The following is a 21,074-nucleotide window of genomic DNA, read 5'->3' on the forward strand; positions in this document are numbered from 1 at the left end:
CTAAGTGTCATTGGTGAGAGCAAGTAGTAATTCATCACTTCCTATACTGATACATTTGGATGGTGCTATTTTCTTTTATCACTCCTTATATTTGAAGCATGATAACTTATTAGTTTGTTTCATAAAACAAATTCATCACTTCCTATACTCATACATTTGGATGGTGCTATTTTCTTTTGTCACTCCTTATATTTGGAGCATGATAACTTATTAGTTTGTTTCATAAAACAAATTCCAAACCAGCCCTCCAAGTTGTCTTTTTATGGCTTTTGAGTAGATTTTTTAACAAATTTAACCTTTAGCGCACCAACTCTATGAAACTAGAGTTGTGTAGTGCAACTATGGTTGATGTGTACTTAAAGACTCTCATGATCTGAATTCATCTCTACTTGCTATTTCCTTGAGGTACTGGCTAAATTGTAAGCTATATTTACCGTTGGATATTTGGTGTACTACATACATAAACAAAACCTTATGGACAATAACGTACTTTATACTACCCAATAACAAGCAAAAACTATGCAAGTGTATTGCTTCAATATAATCAATGACTAACAAAAAACTTGTCGATTAATACACCGACAAACTTTAGTACGAAGTTTCAACAACTTTTAGAGGAAACTCGCCATGTTAGCGAAATGTTGTAATTCTTCTTTATTCGATGAACCATTAATAGTTATCATACAATACAAAAGAGAACGATATGTTCGGATAGAAATTGGACTTTTTCGCAACAACCTAAAACTTCACATGGAGAGAGGTTTGCATGACTAGAAAGGCATTCATTCATTAGAGAATGAATGCACACATTTGTCGTAGATAACCTTAATATTTCGTAGAAAGAGAGGATTCAAATGGACTAGAAAGAGTCCGCATTAATAAGATTCTAATTTATAGGTCTACCTATTTCTAGACTCATTAATGGATACATAAATGCATTGGAAAGAAATAAAGTAATAATAAAGTAGTGTTTGCTTGATGGTATCATTGTACTTGGCTCTTTTATATTTGGAGAGTGTTTACCCAAGTTTTCCTTATAAATCACATTTTGTTGCTCATAACTTGTCCATGAATCATGTGACATTGTTAGTCTTAGCAACATCAATTTATAGCTTTTTGGGAATATATTATAAGTTGCGGATCTTTGGGCAGAAAGTTCTAAGCTCTTAGAATATGTATTAATGTAAGCTTAAAAATGGTAAAACGTACTTTTTTTACTCTATCATGTTCAACCAATTACACCTTAGACATCAATGCATGTGTTATTTCCATTCATTTCAAGAGCTGTTTTTTTGCAGCATTGCCCTTCATTTTTTTATGCGATTTATTTCCACTAGTTCTTAGAGTTGATTCCATTGTAATTTTCTTTGTGGCATTCTCGTAATGATTCGAAACTTGTTTATATGAAGTCTAAAAACGGGGTTGACTCCTAAAATGGGTTTCTAATTGGAATAGTGTATCATCATTTTGACAATTTTAAGGATCATACTAAGTATTGGGATAGTATGAAAAGAGAGAGAGAGAGAGAGAGAGAGAGAGAGAGAGAGAGAGAGAGAGAGAGAGGGAATATGCATGAAAGTGTGTGTATGTGTGTGTAATCGAGAGAGAGATCCTATTATCGACTTTGGAGGTCAAATATGACCTATGAAATTCTAGTGGCCCTAGTTAGTAGGGTAGTATGTCAAATATTAGTGTAGGGAATCACTTCTTGTTTACACTATAGGTATGCATGTGATGGATTTGAAGTTACAGTTCGAATTACCCAGGCTTTCCTCCATCACTTCTATCTAGTTGGAAGAACTAATGATCATGTTGCCAAAACGGCCTAACAACCAATGGGAAACCCTAAATTTGGTTCTCATTGCAAAGACATGTCAGACTCATGCCTGAATTTTATGGGTGTTAGGTCAATTCCCCGCCCTTGAAAAGCACTCTAAAGAATTATGCTCATCGTTTGACATTTTAACTTTTTAAAAAAGTTTGGTTTCATTTTTTTTAAAGCCTTGTATAGAGAATACATGCTTCAAAGGCCAATTCCCAAGTTCGTCACCATGTTAAAAGGCAAAACATAAAGTTGTTTGTGACAAGAAATAGAAGTGGGTGCTCATCAAACTCGGGCAATGTGTCGGACACATTTTCAAGTTACATAAGATGAGGGGGAATAATGATTTATTTTTGGAATTGTTCAACAAGAATATACTAGAAAATGAAGGCTTAAAGCAAGGAGTGTATAGGCAAACGAGCTTTTCCAATCAAGGGGACCAATACGTACAAAAGAGTGAGATGAGTAGATATATTTAGATTTATAGATGGCGAGATTGAGGAGTCACAAAATGAAAGTCTTTAATGAAACTAGAAGAGTGCACTCTATAATCCATACCAATGATAGACCATATGCACAAAGTAAGTACGGTCCATACTAAATACACACAAACGTACTCTGTGGAGAGTAATCGTTTGTGGGAGCTAGCTTGTAAGTGTAGGAAAAGTAAGTTGTATGAATGTGTGTAAACTCGCATACATAGTTACGTACAAGTGTGAAATGGGTTTGTTCTCTTATTGCGTGCAAAGTGCAAAGTTGCGTGAGATGATAATGTTTAGCTGGAATACTATGGAATTGTTTAACTATTAAGATGATGAATAACAAGCAAAAGACATGATTGAATCATTCAACATGGAGTATATACACACACATGTATATATGTATAAACATTACCTTCTCCTCCTATTACTACATGGATGGATGGACGGATTGATACTAAGTGCTCCCATATGTTCATTTGTAATGAGTGATTGATTGATTTGACCTTATTGGGCCCCTTTCATTAAATGACATTACACACACATATCCTTGCCCCAACCTCATTAAAATCATAAGGTATCAATTCAAACCCCAACTTGTTCCCTTTATATATTCATAGCTTTTTTCTTTTTGTTGTTTTTGTATGTGACATTTGTACTTATTTTGATTTCATCATTTTCCTCAGGAGTGACTGTGATTGATGGGGACCAACCAAATTGTGTGTATGCGTGTGGGCTCGATCAATCACTACTTTATTTGCCTTGCTCTATTGGTTCCCTCATTAACTATGTTTCGCTTCACAGCGCAACAAAAACACAACCTCCCATGTTGTGGACTAATAATTATTACCCTTTGGAACTGAGCTATCGGTATTACTCATTGCCCATCAATGCGCTTCACCCAATGGGTCTACCTACAATCATGAAAACATATCTTTTATTATTTATTGTCTTCAAGCACATTACTTGTCTTTCCCTCTTTCGATTGATTGAGAAAATCGAGACCTTGTTGCTTCTGATGGCAGATGGGTTTTTTGGGATCGAACCCCCATGCCAAGGGTTGCGCGACATGGTGCACAAAAGGTTGGGAACACCTATGCACAACCCTTTGCCAAAGCCAAGCTGAATTTTAACAAATATCATGCTACAGTTTTTTCCACATTTTGATGCTCCTCGATCATCATCTTGTGTGTACAACACTGAATTAGTCTTAACTATCGATGTAGTGGTACAATGCACCAAAATAGGAGTTTTGTAGGTACATGTAGATGGATGTTGAAGTTATAATGATATTTATGAGCTAAAACCTAAATTCAGCTCTTTAGGAGGCGAAGGCCAAAGAAAATCCATTATATGTTTGAGTCAACAAGGAGATGGGTAGTTTGTTTGGGTCTCTTGAACCAACATTCAAATCAATATGTACTCTAGTTTCATGACTTATCATATTCGTGCATCAAAATTTGAACAAATACGAATTTCATTAGTGCGAGAAGTTAAGACAATGATGATTTCTCATAACTACAACAAAGGAGCGAGGGATTATAAAAAAACGGGGATAATTGTGGGATGTATGTAAATTTATAGAAATGGATGATATACATAGTTAGATGCTAGAGTAAGGCAATGCATCAATTTAAATTGGCACATTTATTATAATGCACCAATATTTTCTAAGGACTTAGCTAGGGTGGTGTTCTCTTTATTTACTAAGGGGCGAGGGTGCTATACATAGTTATCCAATCATACAACTAAGATAACCTTTGGCTCTAACAATTTGCTTGGTTTTTAAGTAGAATTGCACTTGAGCCATAACTCATTAAATATTTGCATGCCTGCAATGTATTAGGAGGCTCTATTGTGCCCCGATTATCATATTGTGCACAAGGTTGGTGATTGTTGCCACCGTGTTAAAGTTGTTTACAAGTTTGGATACCAATATCATGTTGATGTCACGAAGGCTACATCATTCATGTTCAGGGGCATGCAACTTGTGTGCTTTATCGTCTTGCGCTCAAGATGCCACCATATTGAAGTTGACAAATACGTATAGATACCTCCCCATGTAGGTGTCAGGAAGGCAATATCATTCATGGTGAAGGATGTGCAACTTGAGTGCATTGTGGGGATATAATGGACAAAGGGCACTTGATATCGAGATAAAAACATACTAACCATTGTGCTACTTAACTACCCAAAGAGATATCAGGGGAGGGAGCGGATCACTTGGGCAAATGAATTTATAACCATGGCACATGAGTAGAATATTAAGAAAGATCCGTTTCTTCTTTTCTTTTTACGCTCGATTTCACATAAAGAAGGGTCCGTTTACAAAGAGTAGTCGTAAAAAGACTTGATACAATAAAAAAGATGCATTTTATTTTATGGAAAACTTGACACTCCAATCCTGGCACGAGAGGTTGTTATTTAAGTTTGGTTTTGAGACCAAAGAATGGACAAAGACATAATAATAGCAACCAAACCCGAACCCAAAAGGCAAAAAATGTCACACAATTTGTGCTACACTTCACTACAATACTAGAGACTCTTTTGTTTATAGGGACATACAAGTTTAATTTAGCTTATTTTGTTGGTCAATCTCCAAGAACCTAGAAGCCATGGCTACTACATTTCCAAGTTTAGCTATATATACATATATGTATATGGTTGGGCCCCTATCCACAAGACTATTTTATGCCCCTAATTATACCATAAGGTTATAAACACACAATTTATCATGTTCTTTTGGGTAAGGATTATGAAGATTAATCTACAATAATTAGGAAATAATTTGTAGCACGAGTCCCATAAATTCTGAGCTTTATTCTCTCACTATCCTCCTAATTGGAAAGTGGGCATGCCTTAATTGAGAGATTCTGAAGCTTAATTTACACATTAGTGTCTTTGAGTTCATAGGAGCTAAATTCAGCCATGATTTTGTTTAGGGATTATTCTCTATGTTATATGATGATGAGGCTGGTTAATCGAATGCTTTAATTACCTATGCTCACTTATTTATCTTTCTTGATTATGTGCTTAATCCTAAAATTCACATGTTTTCAATTCTTAGTTCACATTTTAGAAGGGGGGCCGGAAGCAACATTAATGGAAACATGGGAGATTGTTGTCTAACAATCTACTACTCATACTTACTAGTGATGAAGAAGACAATTTAAGAAAAATTGCACAAGCATTGAACAAATTGGAATAGGAACACCCTAGGGCGAAACGTGACAAGGGATTTGAGGTAATGTTAAGACTTGGAGTATAATGTGTTACTTTGTGAGGAAACCACCAACTCAACCACTACTCATAGATTTTGGGTCAGATTCTACTCACCCAATGTTTCCTATACTAATGGGTGACACTACTAATTGTTTGCTTGATGATTTTTCAATGACCGCATCCTAGTACCAATCATCAAAGAGACAACATAGTGTCATGAAACCCTAAACCCTAAACTTCCCCGAGATCCCTATTGCACACCCATACACAACATGCAAAGGCAGGGAGGGACTATTCTATCTAAGCATTTGATCCACATAAGATTCATTTATGTTTCTTTAAATGTCAAATGTTTGGCATTTACATCAAATCTTCAAGGACTCAACTACAAGTGCAAGGAAATGCAATATAGAACTACTAAGCATGCCCATAAAACAAAAGAAAGTTCATGTTTCAAGCTTGGCACAATTGAACTATGTATAAGAAGACTTTGCCAAAAGCTTAAGGATTGCCCTGAACATCCCCTGCCCCAAAGTATTGGATTGATCCTTACAAGCGAATCAAAAAGCTATGGATCAACAAGCTTACATATAGGCATTCATATCTCGCATTTGATAATGATTCTTATGAGCATCTAATTTAACAAAATATAGTCTATATATTTTACATCTTAACTTAGTGTTTGCATCCTTCAGCATTGAATCACTCTATACAAATGTAATCCAGAGTGTCTTATAATTAATCTAGCTTATGTTCAAGCCTTCTATGGCTAGGACATTCACTCAGCACTAAACCATAAAACTAGATTGCAAGCCTTGTCATGATAGATGTTTTTCTATGAAGAAGTTTGTAGGATTATTAAGTAAAACCTGGCAATAATCGTACAAAAGATTGTACAAAAACTAATTAGATTCAAACCATTGGTCTATTGCAGTGCACCTCATCATCTACTGTTGTATATAGCATATTGATAAATAGCACCATCCATTTGTAGATCTATTTCTTCTTAGAATTTTTAATCAACTATTGAATTTATGATCAACACATTAAGCTTAAACAGTAAGTTAACATCTGATTATTTAATCTTAAACAGTAAGTTAACACCTCATTATGCAGTATACAATCCGACATCATTCGTCACGCTAACATAATATAGATCCATGATGAATACAACAGTTTTGACAATTTCATAATAAAAAACCAATTCACTCATCGTCTGCATTCGGGAAAAAATATGGAATTATCCACCCAATTTGACAGCATCTCTGGACTTGTTCTGACACAAAAAGCTGCAAAACAAAGTAGCCACATTGAAGGAGTCAGTAACTGTGACAAAACCAAATCTCCCGACCATATATGGATACTCTTTCTATCAAAAAGCTTTGAAAGGCAGACAATTGATCAGTGCAGCTGGTGCATCAGCGGAGATGTCGTTGGATTAGCTTCACTTAGACATTTGATAAAGTATTCGATTAGTTTGAATTAATAAGAAATACAATCAAACCCTGCCCATAAAAAATGGGTGTATGATAACATTGAAGAGCCATACGCAAACACAAATTCAAGCATGTAGGACTTTATTTCAAGCATGAAGAAATCTTGTTATTCGAATGTGAAAGGAAGTCCTAATTTCAAACACGAGGAAAACCCCTACTGAATGTGAAAGGAAGTCCTAATTTTAAACATGAGGAAAACCCCTACTTCTCAGAACATATAGTTTATATCATTTCACTTCTTGGAACTGATTAATTGCCGACAAGATGCACTTATACCGCTATATGAGGAATGCATAGAGATGGATTCAGTAATACTACGCTAAAATCCCCAAGACATTGATACATTCTCATAAAAAAACATCGAGAATCACAACATTGGTTTATGTCCGTTTTGATTTTCTGAGCTAATAAATAGCTGATGATATAGAATCATGCAAAACCTTTGGATGTGCTTTATGGTTTACCTTTATATTTTGCTCGGTATCAGAACATCAATCGATACAAAATCCATCAAAAATCAATGTTTTAATACCATGAACACGAAGCTTTGAAAAGAAAAATACAATAGCTTTCACTTGACGTGAACATGATCATTTTCCATCATCTATGGTTATTTCCTTAAACCTGAACTAATTAACTGTTGTTATGTTCTGAATCAACAGCAAAACCTGAGCATACACATATACCCTTTGATAAAAAAAACTTTAGCAAAAGAAAAAATCAAACCTTTACAAAATAAAAACAGGGGTATGTTGTTAAACCAAAGAGCCATATGTTATTAAACCATCTACTGAAAAGGTTGAAAAGGAAAATAGCATCATTTCCCATGGACATGAATATAGTTATTCATGAAACCTGAACTAATCATTTGTTGTATATTCTGAATCAACAGAAAAACCTTACAATATATGTATATCCTTTGATGGAAAAACATTTAGAAAGGAGAAGATACATGGGTGTAACATCGAAAAGCCATATAAAACCACAAATTCCAAAGATAAAGAAATCCTTCCTTGAATATAACCTAATTTCAAGCATGAAAAAATCTTTTTTATTGAACATTATCTGAGTTCAAATAAGATGAGAAGCCCTAATTTCAAACATGAAAAAAACAATACTTCTCTCAACTTTAGTTTATGTCAATTTGGCTTCTTTGAGCTCATAAATTGCTGATTACATCAAGTTATGCAGCGAGTTTATGAGGATTACATAGAAGGATTTCATTACATGCATTACACACATACAGATTCTAAAATTGCCAATAATCAAACACATTTTCAATAAATCCATCCAGAGTGACAACATTAGATTGGAGAGAAGCGGTTATATGAAAGACATTATGAAAAAGATGCAAGTCAAGGACTATTCTATCTAAGAATTTGATCTACATTGATTTTTTAATGTTTCTTTAAATGTCAAATATTTGGCATTTACACCAATCTTCAAGGACTCACCTACAGGTGGGAGGAAATGCAATATAGAACTACTAAGCATGTCCATAAAACAAAAGAACGTTCATGTTTCAATCTTGGCACAAATGAACTATGTATAAGAAGACTTTGCCATACGCTTAAGGATTGCCCTGAACATCTCCCCGAAAGTATTGGGTTGATCCTTAACACTTCTTGAAACGCACCAAAAAGCTATGGATCAACAAGCTTACATACATGCATTCAAATCTCACATTTGATAATGACTCTTATGAGCATCTAATTTAACAAAAAGTAGTCATATATTTTACATCTTAACTTGGTGTTTTGCATCCTTCAGCAGTAAATCACTCTATGCAAATGTAATCCAGAGTGTCTTATAATTAATCTAGCTTATGTCAAATTTTCCCAAGTTTAAAGATCACCAATAATCTTTTTCTTAGAATCTTTGGATGGGTGCTCTATTCATGTTCATTGTATAAACCGAGGGAAGCTAGACCCTAGAACTATAAAGTGTGTATTTATTGGCTACTCATTCGTAAAACAAGCTATAGATGTTATTACCCTCAAACTAAGAAACACTTCATGGTAAAATATTTAAGGAATTGGAGTCATACTTTTGCCATTTCTAATCTTCACAGAGGAATTAAGTGTAGAAACTTACTATGAAATCCAATACATCTTGTTCTCAGATTAAGTACTTGTTGTGACATAGATCTTTCACTACTCTATGCTGAACCGGATAATAACCAGCCACATAATCCCTCAATAGTTACCGAACCTTTAGTCTAGGGTCAAGAGACCCTCATGAATAGGAAATGTCAACCTATCCAATATACAGCGATGGAATCAGAATAACCGTCAGATCTGGAATTCAGATTCACAACCTATTCTCGATTCTATGCCTCAACCAATCAAGTCCCTAGAGATCAAAGCCCCACAAAAAAATCTTCAGAAACTGGCCAGCCAAGAAGAGACAACAAATCCTAACAATCCATGGTTTGGCAAGGTATAGTCAAGGAAGAGAGCAGCTGCTCATGAACCTATGCATGTCCAAGACTCTCAAATCTGACTTCTCAAACTGAGCTAAACCCTATCCATCCATCTCAACAAAGCTTAGTGTACAGGGGATGATGAGGAAGAGACAGAATTTCAACAATATTGTCTCAACAAAGAATTTTGAGATGAAGATATTAGGAAGGCATTAAATCAGGCCAGTCTAAACATAGAATTTTCATTTCTCAGAAAAGTTATTCCACAGATTTTGCTCGAGGACTTGAGGAAGGTTGCGTGCAAACCAGCTAGCAAACCAATTGACCCAAATCACAAATTGGGAGAACACAAAGGAAGATGAGTGCATAGACAAAGAAATGTAGCAAATTTTGGTTAGAAAGCTAATCTATTCATCACATAGAAGGCCTGATATTGCATATGCAGTCGGTGTGGTTAGCCAATTCATGCATAATTCAAGAAAGGTTCACTTAGAGGCAGTACATCTAGCACTGTAATATGTAAAAGGCAATCCAGGCCAAGTTATTCTTTTACAAGAGGAACAGGGCTTGATAGATAGGCATATACAAATTCGGATTATGCAGGTTCAGTTCTAGATAGGAAGGAGATCAACATCAGGGTACTGTAACTTCCATTGGAGGAAATCTAGTGACATGGAGAAGCAAAAAGCAAACTGTGGTAGCAAAATCCAGTGCTGAAGCTGAATTTCGACCAAGGGCACAAGGAACATGTGAAGTTTTGTGAATAAAAATGGTCATGAAAAACTTGAAAATCAAAATGGGAAGGAGAAATGCAGCTTTACTGCAACAACAAATCAGCAACCCCATTAAATAGCATACAATCCAGTACAGAATGATAGACACGAAACACATGGAGATGGACAAATATTCCATAAAGGAGAAGGTGGATAGTGGTCTGATCTGCAGATCGTATGTGCCTTCACAACAACAACAACAACAACTAGCAGATATTCTCACAAAATGATTAATTAAGCAATCCAACATTCCTACTGATCTGCAGAACATATGTGTCTTCACAACAACAGCAACTAGCAGATATTCTCAGAAAAGCGGGATTAAGCAATCCAAAGGCATGTTTTTACCTTGTATTGGGGCCAACCCAGCATCGAAGCCTTTAGTAGTTTCGATTTTTTATACACTGTTTTCTTGTATAAAAGGGGAATCAAAGAAATTAAGGACAAACAAGCTAGATATATTTTCTGATCCTATATTCTTCCACAATTAATATATCCTGAATCAATAGCAGAACCCAACCCTATGCGTAAATACTTTGATCGAAAAACTTCAACAGGAAACATAATCCAACCCTAATTTACAAAAACAAAAAGACTTTATAATTACATGAAAGCGCCATATGCAACCAGAAATTACAAAGGGGAAGAGATCCTTTCTTGAATATATACCCTGGTTTCCAACATGACAGTCTAATTTCAAATTTGAAGAAAAACTCTGATTTTAATCATGAAGAAAAACCCTACTTTCAAACATGGCTAAAAAAACAGTAGTTTCAAACACGGAGAATGCCTCTACTTTTGAACATGAGCATAAACCCTAATTCCAGACATCGAGGAACACTAATTCCAAACATGATGGAACTCTTCATTGAATCATACAATACAAAGAAAGGAGAAAAACTCGGAGAGAGAGAGAGAGAGAACCAGGTAACGAAATATCGAAATGATGAGACGATGAGGTTAACGGACCAAAGAATGACAGTACGTCGGAGTCTACCCCGCGGAGGCACAGCCATAGCCATATCTTCTTTCTTCCTCCTTTCCTTCTTCTTCTTCTTCTTCTTCTTCTTCTACCTTCCTATCCTCCTCCTCCTCCTCTCCCCTCCTTCATGGAAGTCAATCAGGGGAAGACATATTGCTGTGCGTGTTGCGGAGAAGAAGAATGTCGCTGTCGCAGCAACAGAAGAAAAGGACGCGGTACAATCTCCCAAATTCATTGGCCCCTCCCCTCCCCAATGGAGATAATGGATGGATGGGCCCTGACTGATTCACTGATGGATTGACTGACACTGACTGACTGACTGACAGATTGATTGATTGATTGATTTGATTGATTGATTTGACTGATTGATCCACTCACTGACACAAACTGGTCAATCTCTGTTCTGTCGTTCTCTAAAATCTGCCCAAAAAGGAACACATGATGAGGAATTTCTATGAATGATGAGGAATTTGTATGAATTAAACCACATATATACATATTACAGACATATACATATGTATGTACATACATACATACATACATACATACATACATATATGATTCATTCATTCCATTTCTTCGATTTTCCTTTCGTGCCGGACATTTTATGGGCCTCCTTCCATTTGATTTTTGTCCGCCCATCTTCTTCTTCTTCTTCTATGCAACTTCACTCCTTACAAATACTACTACTTCTACTACTACTTCTACTTCTACTACTACTAGCTATGGGCCCGGTTTCAGCTCGAACCAAACCGTTAAGCCATGGTTTATTGGTTCCGAAATTTTTTAATGGTTTCGTTTCATTTGGATTTTTAATAAACGTTTCGGTTTCAGTTCGGCTTGGTTATAAAACTCAGGTTTATTGGTTTATAAGGCTTCAATGGTTTAGTTTTAAGGTTTTTTATTTTTTTTGTTGAACTTTTTTCTTCGCCTTAAATAGTTTATTAATTTAATAGTTCAATTAATGGTTTTTCATTGATTTAATTAGTTTAACTTAAATGCTTTTTTAATTTAATGTATTTTTTGTTTATTTAGATTTTTAATTAGTTTTGACTTAAATAGTTAAGTTTAAATTTTTTTATTAAACGGTTTGGTTTGGTTTCAACTTTTCCCTCAACAGTTTGGGTTTAAATGGTTTGGTTTGGTTTTTGTTTTATATAAATGGTTTAGTTCACGTTGGTTCAGTTTCAAGGGAAAGAAACCGAACCGAACCATGGCCCATCGCTAAGTACTACTACTACTACTACTACTACTACTACTACTACTAGTGTATAGTTTTGGACATTCCCATGGAACAAACAATGAATTACTCTCTCCACAAATGCAAAGCTTAACCTAATCCTAATTCCCCATCGATACATAGAAGAAGAAGAAGTCTTTAACTCTCGCTCGGGCAGGATAGAAGTTTGACCTAGAGCATCATATGCTTCATCCCCTAGAATGGACCTTTTCAAGAAAACGGGTGGAATACCGAGTCGTGTGCGTCGTCGACTAATCACGAATCTTCTTAGATGCGAGATACAATTTTTTAAGATATATATATATAGATAGATAGGGGGTGGGTTGGTAGGGATTTGTCTTTTTTCACGCGCCTTTTGAATTCCTAAAAGAATGAAACCTTGACATCTGAAAAATGCCAAATGGAATGGAATGTACGACAATCAAGTGGGTGTGCTTCTTCTTTTTTCAATATTTCAACAGTGTGTTTTCTTTCATAAGCTTTCAAGTGATTCGATGTGAGAAGATCCCCGATTCATAATATCGATACGTTCAATTCTCATGTGCCAATCACAATCAATATATACATCAAGCATAACATGATGCATTCCCTCATGATGTTCTTATAAATGGTATGAAGGATAAAAGAAGTCACACGTGCAAAGTCAATGAAGATTCATATATAAAAAAAAGCCATGTATGAGCATATAAAAAGAGACCCATGCATTTGTTTATCTTTTTAACCAACTCCAAATATACGATCCTACTGTCTACGTGTATATTCCATGTAGAACTCTACTTTGACTTGAGTTTCAAACTTGGATCAACTTTTTCAATGAATTGGGGTTTTGAAAACAACAACTACGCTCTCGGATATGTGAGGCTGCAACTTAGAGATAAGAAAATTCTCGGAATGGCACCGTTATGAATAATTCATTTGTCTAATGGCATTTCATGTTTGAACTTTCAACAACTTGATTGAAAGAGAAAAAAGAAAAAACTTTTTCGATGAATTGGGGTTTTGAAAACAACTACTACACTCTCTGATATGCGAGGCTGCAAATTAAAGATAAGAAGATTCTTGGAATGGCACCGTTATGAATAATTCATTTGTCTAATGGCATTTCATGTTTGAACTTTCAACAACTCGATCGAAAGAGAAAAAAGAAAAAGAAAAAGGAAGGAACAGGTAAGAATCTTATGTATGATGAGGGCATATGAAAAGAAAGAAAGTTTGTTAAGTTTACTTCAATTAATGCCAACTCTTTTCAACTTCTATCAATCAACTAATTTGTCGAGGTCATTTATCCTTTTCATGATTGTGATGTGCCTAGAATAGGCATTCGTCATGAAGCGTGTTTCTGTACTAACGAAGCAAATGAAGTATTATTGATCAAAGAAAGCCTACAAAAAAAAGTATGTTGTATTATTTTTTATGAGCATTCATATCTGAAAGGCATCCGTAAGCATTAATGTGTGAAAAGGGGCATAGAAGAAGCTTATGTCGCCTAGTAAAGAATATTTATTTCCCCATGTATGTCTTCATGGGATCTTGGTTCTTAGTCTAGTGTCACGATCAAGGAGTATGCTACCACCACTTGTTGGAGGTATGGACAAGAAGGTTTCAAGTGATTCAATGCGAGTGACATGTGTACACATACCGTATGTTTATTGTAGCAACATTATCCTTTCCTCTCCATTCACAGATTCCTTGTTGATCAAGTTTGAATGTTCTTTCAAAGTCTTTGGTGATTTAACATGGGGCTTTGAACCCATTGCCATCTTTTTCTCAATAATGACTTTATCCAAATATTTATTGATCCTGATTTTCTCTCAACTATCCCCTTTTGTTTGTTATCCCTCCTGTGACATCTACCCAATTCTTTGAGTGCTCCTAATTTGACACTTTCTAAGTATTTTATTTTGGGTTTCCCACCATTAAGATATCTAACAAAGTCACACATACGTAATCGAGATTGTGATCAATTATTATCAGGTTGGGACAATGGTCCAATATTGCTTGTCAAGGATCAATTTCATACACATTGCAAAAATTACATCTATGCATGTGCACTTTGGCTAGTTCAAGGGGTTTGCTTTTGACATTTTCCTTTCATGGACACTGACCATAACACAACACAATGCTAAGCGTATTGGTACTTAGATTCATAGATCATCATCAATTTGAAAGCTTTTTTAATCCTCGTAAATGAAGATTTCAATTGTTACATTAGATGTGGGCTACACATCATTGGTATTTAGATCCATAGATCATCATCAATATGATGAAGTATCAATTTTGAAAGCTTTTTTAATCCTTGTAAATGAAGATTTAAATGGTTTCATTAGATTTCGACTATCATTATTACAATGGTTTTGTTGCGTGATTGTTCAAAAGTCAAATGAACCTAAACCCGATAGTCAATTATTAATGATATTGATACCATGAAACTTCGGTCTGAAATTTTTAAAGAATCCACTTGATGGTGTCAAAATTTTCCGAGAACATGCTTGGATTTGTCTGTTATGATCTTCAAATTTGGTCTCCACAAACACTTTGCAGCATGGAATCTCCACACCTCTTCATCCCCATGAAAACTCTTTTGAGGACCTCTCCTTAAGAAGCATTGGCTCTCTTTCACATTTCTCTTTGGCAACCAATGATTCCACGTTGGGAAATCCTGTGCGGAGACGGTCTAGTAGCTCTTTTGCATTTTGTCTTTGTATCCCCAAACCAAACCCTGATGATGTTTTAAGTTCCAACTCACAGTTTTGATCCATCTAATGTCTAACACCGTCTCTCATCATGGGCAAAAGGAAACCCAAGTTATAATTTAGACAGAAAAATCCATCATTGTGTGTCTATTGGTCTCCTTGAAATCTTCCGTCTAATTTTTTATCCACTTTTAACACATTCTGGACTATGACAATTCCCCCTTCTTGCCTCAACAGCAGGTTGCGTGCGCGTGTTTGATGGTGTTGTAGGTTCCGACTGCAAGTGCCTAAGATGTTCATTTTCTTTTCCACTTCCTAGGCATTTCACACATGTGGACCTAGGTATATATTCGACATCAAAACAAATGCGGCGAGATGTTTTTCATCTAAACTTACCACATATTCAAAGGCATGTCTACCAACCTCAGTGTTGCTCCATTTCCGGCAAGCCCCTAGAATGGTGATCCATGTGACAACATCAGGTTGGAAGGGAATTGCGATCGACATGATGATTGCATTGATCAACTGTCCAGCACGAGCAACAAGATCGATAATACAATTATAATGCTCGAGGTTCGGATTTATATCATAAACTTTAGTCATTTCTTCAATGTACAAAATCCCGTTAGTGACTAAACCTACATGATTACATGCGGTGAGAATGCTCACATAGGTAACCGAATCAGGGCGGATGCCTGCGCCTTTCATTTGATGAAATAATAACAGTGACATTTCAGGCTCTCCTTGTAAGGCATAACCTGATATCAATGCATTCCATACCACGAGATTCTGTTCCGATGTTGTTTCGAATACATTCTGAGCATCGGCCATCTTCCCACATTTGGAATACATGTCAACAAGAGCATTACACAAAATTGATTCGGTACAATCGAGTTCACAAACTCTACTACGATTCTCCATGCACAGAGTAGCATTTCCTATCAATCCTACCTTGATAAGGGAGATATGAATATCTTGTGCAGTATCAATAGCTCCCAAATTTCCACATGCCTTCACGATGCACACATAGGCAGTGGCATCAGGAAAGATTCCATACATTTGCATGAGTTCCAAATTGATTAGTGCATTCTCATTAAATCCATGATTAGCATACCCAGAAATCAAGGCAGTCCATGACACCAGATTCTTAACATGTAGTTGATCGAAAACATCTTGGGCCTCTTCGAGTGATCCATGGATGGCATACATATCCACAAGCATACTCCCAACAAACGGGTCTCTTTCCAATCCAGCTATATTAACCATTGAATGCATTTCAAGTCCTCTATTGATTGCTCCAGAAGCTCTACAAGCCTTCAACACGTTTGCAAATGTTGATGCATTAGGAGCAATACTCTCTTTCAACATCATTATATTGAAACAATCAAAAACTTCTTCAGTAAGACCACAATCAGCATAACCAGCAATCAATGATGTCCATGACACTACGTCACGATCTTTCAGAGTATTGAACACATTTTGTGCTTCTACAAGTAGGTCACACTTCACATACATATCTACAAAGCTATTGCCAAAGAATAGATCACTGTCAAATCCCTCTTTCATCACTTGTATATGTATTTCTCGCCCTCTGCCAAGAGCACTCGAGTAGCCACAAGCCTTCAAGCTACAAATACGAGTTGTTGCATTTGGAGACACGCCTTCCAATTCCATTTCTTTCAAGCATTTTGTTGTGCCTTTGGCATCTCCATGTTCAGCATATCCAGCGATAAGTATATTCCAAGAAATTATATTTCTAACTGGCATCTCATCAAACACGTCCTGGGCTTCGATAAGTAGTCCGCAGCTGCCATACATATCAATCAATGTGTTACCAATGAATAAATCCCCTTCAAACCCTTCTTTGACAACCTCGGCATAAATTTCTAGACCTTTCTCTAGATTGCCAGCAATATCACATGCTTTCAAGCTACATAGAAAAGTGGTAGCATTTGGAAATACACACTCTATTTCCATCATGTCCAGGCACATTAATGATTCTCGACAACGACCATTTTCAGCGTACCCAGCAAGAAGTGATGTCCAGGAGATAACATCTCGCTTCAATAGTTTATCAAACACGTTTTGAGCCTCAATGAGAAATCCAAATTTGATATACATATCCACTAAAATATTACCAACTGCAGTATTATCTCTCTCAAACCCCATTTTTATAGTGCCTGAGTGAAGCTTTTGACCTATAACACTGCATCCTATATTGATACAAGCTTGCAAAGTGCAAATATAGGTGGCACTATTTGGAGAGACTCTATCTTTTTTCATGCTTTCCAAACAAGTCAATGCATCTTCGGCAAGGCTACAATTTGTGTAACCAGTGATAAGAGCAGTCCAGGAGACAACATTCCGTTCTGGCATTTTATCCAATACTTCACGTGCCTCGTCAGGAAGACCAAATTTCAGATACAAATGTACAATATTATTTGCAACAAAAAACATCCTCTCAAATCCTCTTTTAACAACCTCAGCATGTATTTCACGACCTTTGTCTATGCTTTCTCTACCCTCGAGAGTTTTTAATATACAAAGGAATGTGACTGGATCAGGTGACACACCCTCCAATCTCATGGTTAATAAACAATTTTCAAGTTCTTCACTAAGTTTTTGCTCGGCATATCCAGCAATAAGTGCATTCCACGAGACCACATCCCGAAATGTTAATTTATCAAACAATCTTTGTGCATCATCCATCAAATTTTGTTTACTATACATATCGACCAATGTATTCCCTATTATTGGATCAACTTCAAGACCTTCTTCTATGATCTTTGAATGCATCAATTTGCCTTGTTCCACATATTTGAGCCTCGTACATGCTTTTAGAGTCGACGTAATCGCATACTTGTTAGAATGTGTAGGCTCAACTTGCATTTTCTTGAAGAGATCAAAAGCTTCTTGCGATTGGCCACATTCAACATATGATTGAATAAGGCACGTCCAAGACCTTTCAGTCTTATAATTTAGTTTGTTGAAAAGCTGATGGGCATCGACTAAGCTCCCTGACTGCACAAATGTGAGAACGAGAAGGTTTCCAAGAACTTTATGATTCTCCAAACCAGCATTAATAATGCACTGTTGAACATGCTTCGCATATTCAGAACTTCTATTTTCTTTGGACTTCTCACACAGAGAGATATAACTCTCAATCGACTCATTTTCTGATGATAATATCAGTTGATGCAAAGAACCATGAATGCAGACCTGCCGCATGTTTGAAATGTTAGCAACATTTACTGTGTCAAAAACTTCGGCCCGTGCAAAAGGGCTAAAAGGAAGAATCCCAGTATCGTTATCATGTCCATTGTCATTGCTTGTGATGAAATGATTAAAAATTGAGGGTCTATCAATTTGGACTTGACTTGCACATCTTGAAGACATGTGGATAGCACTGGTTCTGATTAGGCTACATGGGTCTAGAATATAGGTCAGTCTCATTTTTTATTAGTATCAGAAAACCCACGATGTTGTTTTGATCAATCTTTGCAAGAAAGTTAGACATTGACCAAGTCTCAAATATCAAATGCATCAATCTAACACCAAGGAACTCGATCTACAAGTACAACCTTGGAGTCATGACGTTTTTGCGAGAGACATTGGCATTACATTATCGCAGTTTATTGGCTCCAATACTAATGAAGCTAATCAAGGCATATATAATGATAAATGCTTCAACATAAACTCAAACCTATTTGAATATATCATTTCAAACTAATTCTGTGATCAATAAATGTAGTTTAAAACTACAAATAAATCCAAGTTTTATGCTGGTAATCAGTTAATACTCATCTATAATCCGAACGTAGCTAATCCAGTCACATACAATAGTGACTAGCCATTGTCACGATCTCCAATCCATTACGAGTTTGAATTTTGCTGAAAATATTTGAATAGAATTGGATCCAAACCAAGTAAAATGACCAGTTTAACATTCCAAAAGGTCATTTATTACAATATGAATGATAATCTAGTCCAAGAAAAGAAAACTCACCATTTTTCATTCGCCCAAATACTCAGCTATGACACCAAACAATGACCTAATCCAACAAAAGAAAACCATTTTCAGATCACCAAAATACTCAGCTATAATATACCAAATGATGACCTAATCCAAAATTTGACCTAATACAAGAATATAAAAATTACAAGTTTTTAGGTCATCCAAATACTCAGATGAAGTATACCAAAACACAGAGAGATATACGCGATCATGCATTTATTAAAAACAAAATCTTGAAAAAAACATGAGTTTTCTAATAATGTATATATAATACATATTTAGTTCCTGAGAGAGAACACAGAGTTATATAATGAAACACACGTCTTTTTTGGTACCTGGTACTCTTCTTTCTCCATAGCCATTTTAGATTCCCCTGTTTCAGTGACTTTCACTGGAATTGGTGAGTTTTCAAAACTACTAAAACATCCCTCCAAGGGTCTCCATAGCCATTTTAGATTCCCCTGTTTCAGTGACTATCACTGGAATTGGTGGGTTTTCAAAACTACCAAAATACCCTTTGTAATTTTTATTCAAAGGATCATAGATATCTCTTACTAGTCCCAAATAATGTGTATTTTCCTCGGGATTTCTTGCGGAAACTTAACGAGGTTTTGTTTTTTTTAGGTAACTATTCACCGATACATAAACGTGTGATTATTCATTAGGGTCCTGATATTATGAGCTTTTTTTCGTTGTGTGGGGAGGTGGAGTGTTTAGGTGTTCCCGAAGATAGAGAATGGGTATGGGGCTCTAATGCACACTAAATTTGTCCCAAAACTCTTTAGCTACACATAGATTTTGTATGTGTTGGCATAGGAACGAGATCCACTGAGATGACACAATTATGCTCAATAGACTTTTGATATTGTTTCAGAAATTGTGTGCTAACGATTGGAGCATAGATATAGACTATAGTATATGCATCATAGTGTATGTATTAGGTCGATGAAGATTTGTAAGTGATTATCATTCATTCAAATACAACTTTAATCACAATGCTCAAGTTGTATGCAAATTAACATGGTCTTTAATGGGGAGAAAATTATGATAATATGCACTAAATAGATCCAATATGAGGCCCACAAACAATATTTATTTCGAGAAGATATTGGACATTGCACGTCGCTAGGGGACATTGAACATATATCCTAAATATTGTGTGCATAAAAAGGGATCTACGTTTCATCAATTTTTGTTATGGGATCTAGTATAACTCTTGGATTGGGTATGCTAAACATCAAGGGAAAAAAGTATTAGGTGTTATTTATCTTCGTACGACTTTTGTGAACATTTAACAAAGGTGACGTATCACTACAAGTTCCCATTTGAAGTTGTTTGGATGAACCAACATGTGAAACTAAAATTCTAGAGCAAAGATTGTTATGTAGTTTTTGGGCCAAAAGAAGATATACATTTCCGTTACTTGTTGAAAACGTATATGTTTGCGGAAGCGTTAAAATAGAAACACAGGAAACACAGAGTGAGAGAGAGAGAGTACGCGGGAGAGATAGACAGAGAGAGCGGAATGTTAATTCAAAATTATATGAAATGTTCTCTGTTCATGCAATGCGCTTACCAGCGTTATTTATACAAGTCCTCATGGGACTGACAGAAGTACCGTGTACTTCAATGCTCACACGAGCATCTAACACTTACTACGAGACTATAACTGCCTAGTAGTCTAAACTTAACACTAGGCTGCCGATTACCGATTAGATCCGGCTAACCGGCTCCCCAGCTCACCGGCTCTGTTGCTTGCTGACTCGGTTGCTCATCGTCATATCGATCCGTCTCGCTTACCGGCTCAGGCTTATTCAGCCGATCCGGCTCCAGTTGAGCTTGTCGCTCAACACTCCCCCTCAAGCTCAACTTGAGGTAGGATAGTAATGTCAACATCTGTGGCAGTTGGTTCTACCAACCGACTTCTCCT

General features: G+C 36.1%; 1 protein-coding gene and 2 long non-coding RNA genes across 4 annotated transcripts; all 3 read right to left on the bottom strand.

Moving 5' to 3' along the window:
- Positions 1-6,535: 6,535 nt before the first annotated feature.
- LOC147852982 (uncharacterized) lies at positions 6,536-11,764 on the bottom strand. Of its 2 annotated transcripts, XR_015531328.1 has the most exons (4): positions 11,750-11,764; positions 11,139-11,616; positions 6,628-6,812; positions 6,536-6,594 (listed from the first exon to the last, which is right to left on the bottom strand). It is a non-coding gene; the product is annotated as an uncharacterized LOC147852982 (long non-coding RNA). The 2 variants fall into 2 exon arrangements; XR_015531327.1 differs by having other exon boundaries at positions 6,576-6,812.
- Positions 9,584-11,132, bottom strand: LOC147852983 (uncharacterized). The gene is made up of 2 exons (XR_015531329.1): positions 10,563-11,132; positions 9,584-10,474 (listed from the first exon to the last, which is right to left on the bottom strand). It is a non-coding gene; the product is annotated as an uncharacterized LOC147852983 (long non-coding RNA).
- Positions 11,765-14,636: 2,872 nt separating the features above from the next.
- Positions 14,637-19,252, bottom strand: LOC147852984 (putative pentatricopeptide repeat-containing protein At3g01580). The gene has a single exon (XM_087333511.1). The coding sequence runs from the start codon at positions 18,580-18,582 to the stop codon at positions 15,454-15,456; it is 3,129 nt and encodes a 1,042-aa protein (XP_087189637.1). The 5' UTR covers positions 18,583-19,252; the 3' UTR covers positions 14,637-15,453.
- Between the last annotated feature and the right edge of the window lie 1,822 nt (positions 19,253-21,074).

This window comes from Azolla caroliniana, unplaced genomic scaffold (assembly GCF_043228905.1).
Source record: "Azolla caroliniana isolate FFs.n. ecotype wild unplaced genomic scaffold, voAzoCaro1.0.p SCAF_17, whole genome shotgun sequence".
NCBI classification, from domain to species: domain Eukaryota; kingdom Viridiplantae; phylum Streptophyta; class Polypodiopsida; order Salviniales; family Salviniaceae; genus Azolla; species Azolla caroliniana.

Excerpts from the sequence above, each read along its gene's own strand:
- LOC147852984 (XM_087333511.1), bottom strand. The coding sequence starts at position 18,582 with ATGAGACTGACCTATATTCTAGACCCATGTAGCCTAATCAGAACCAGT.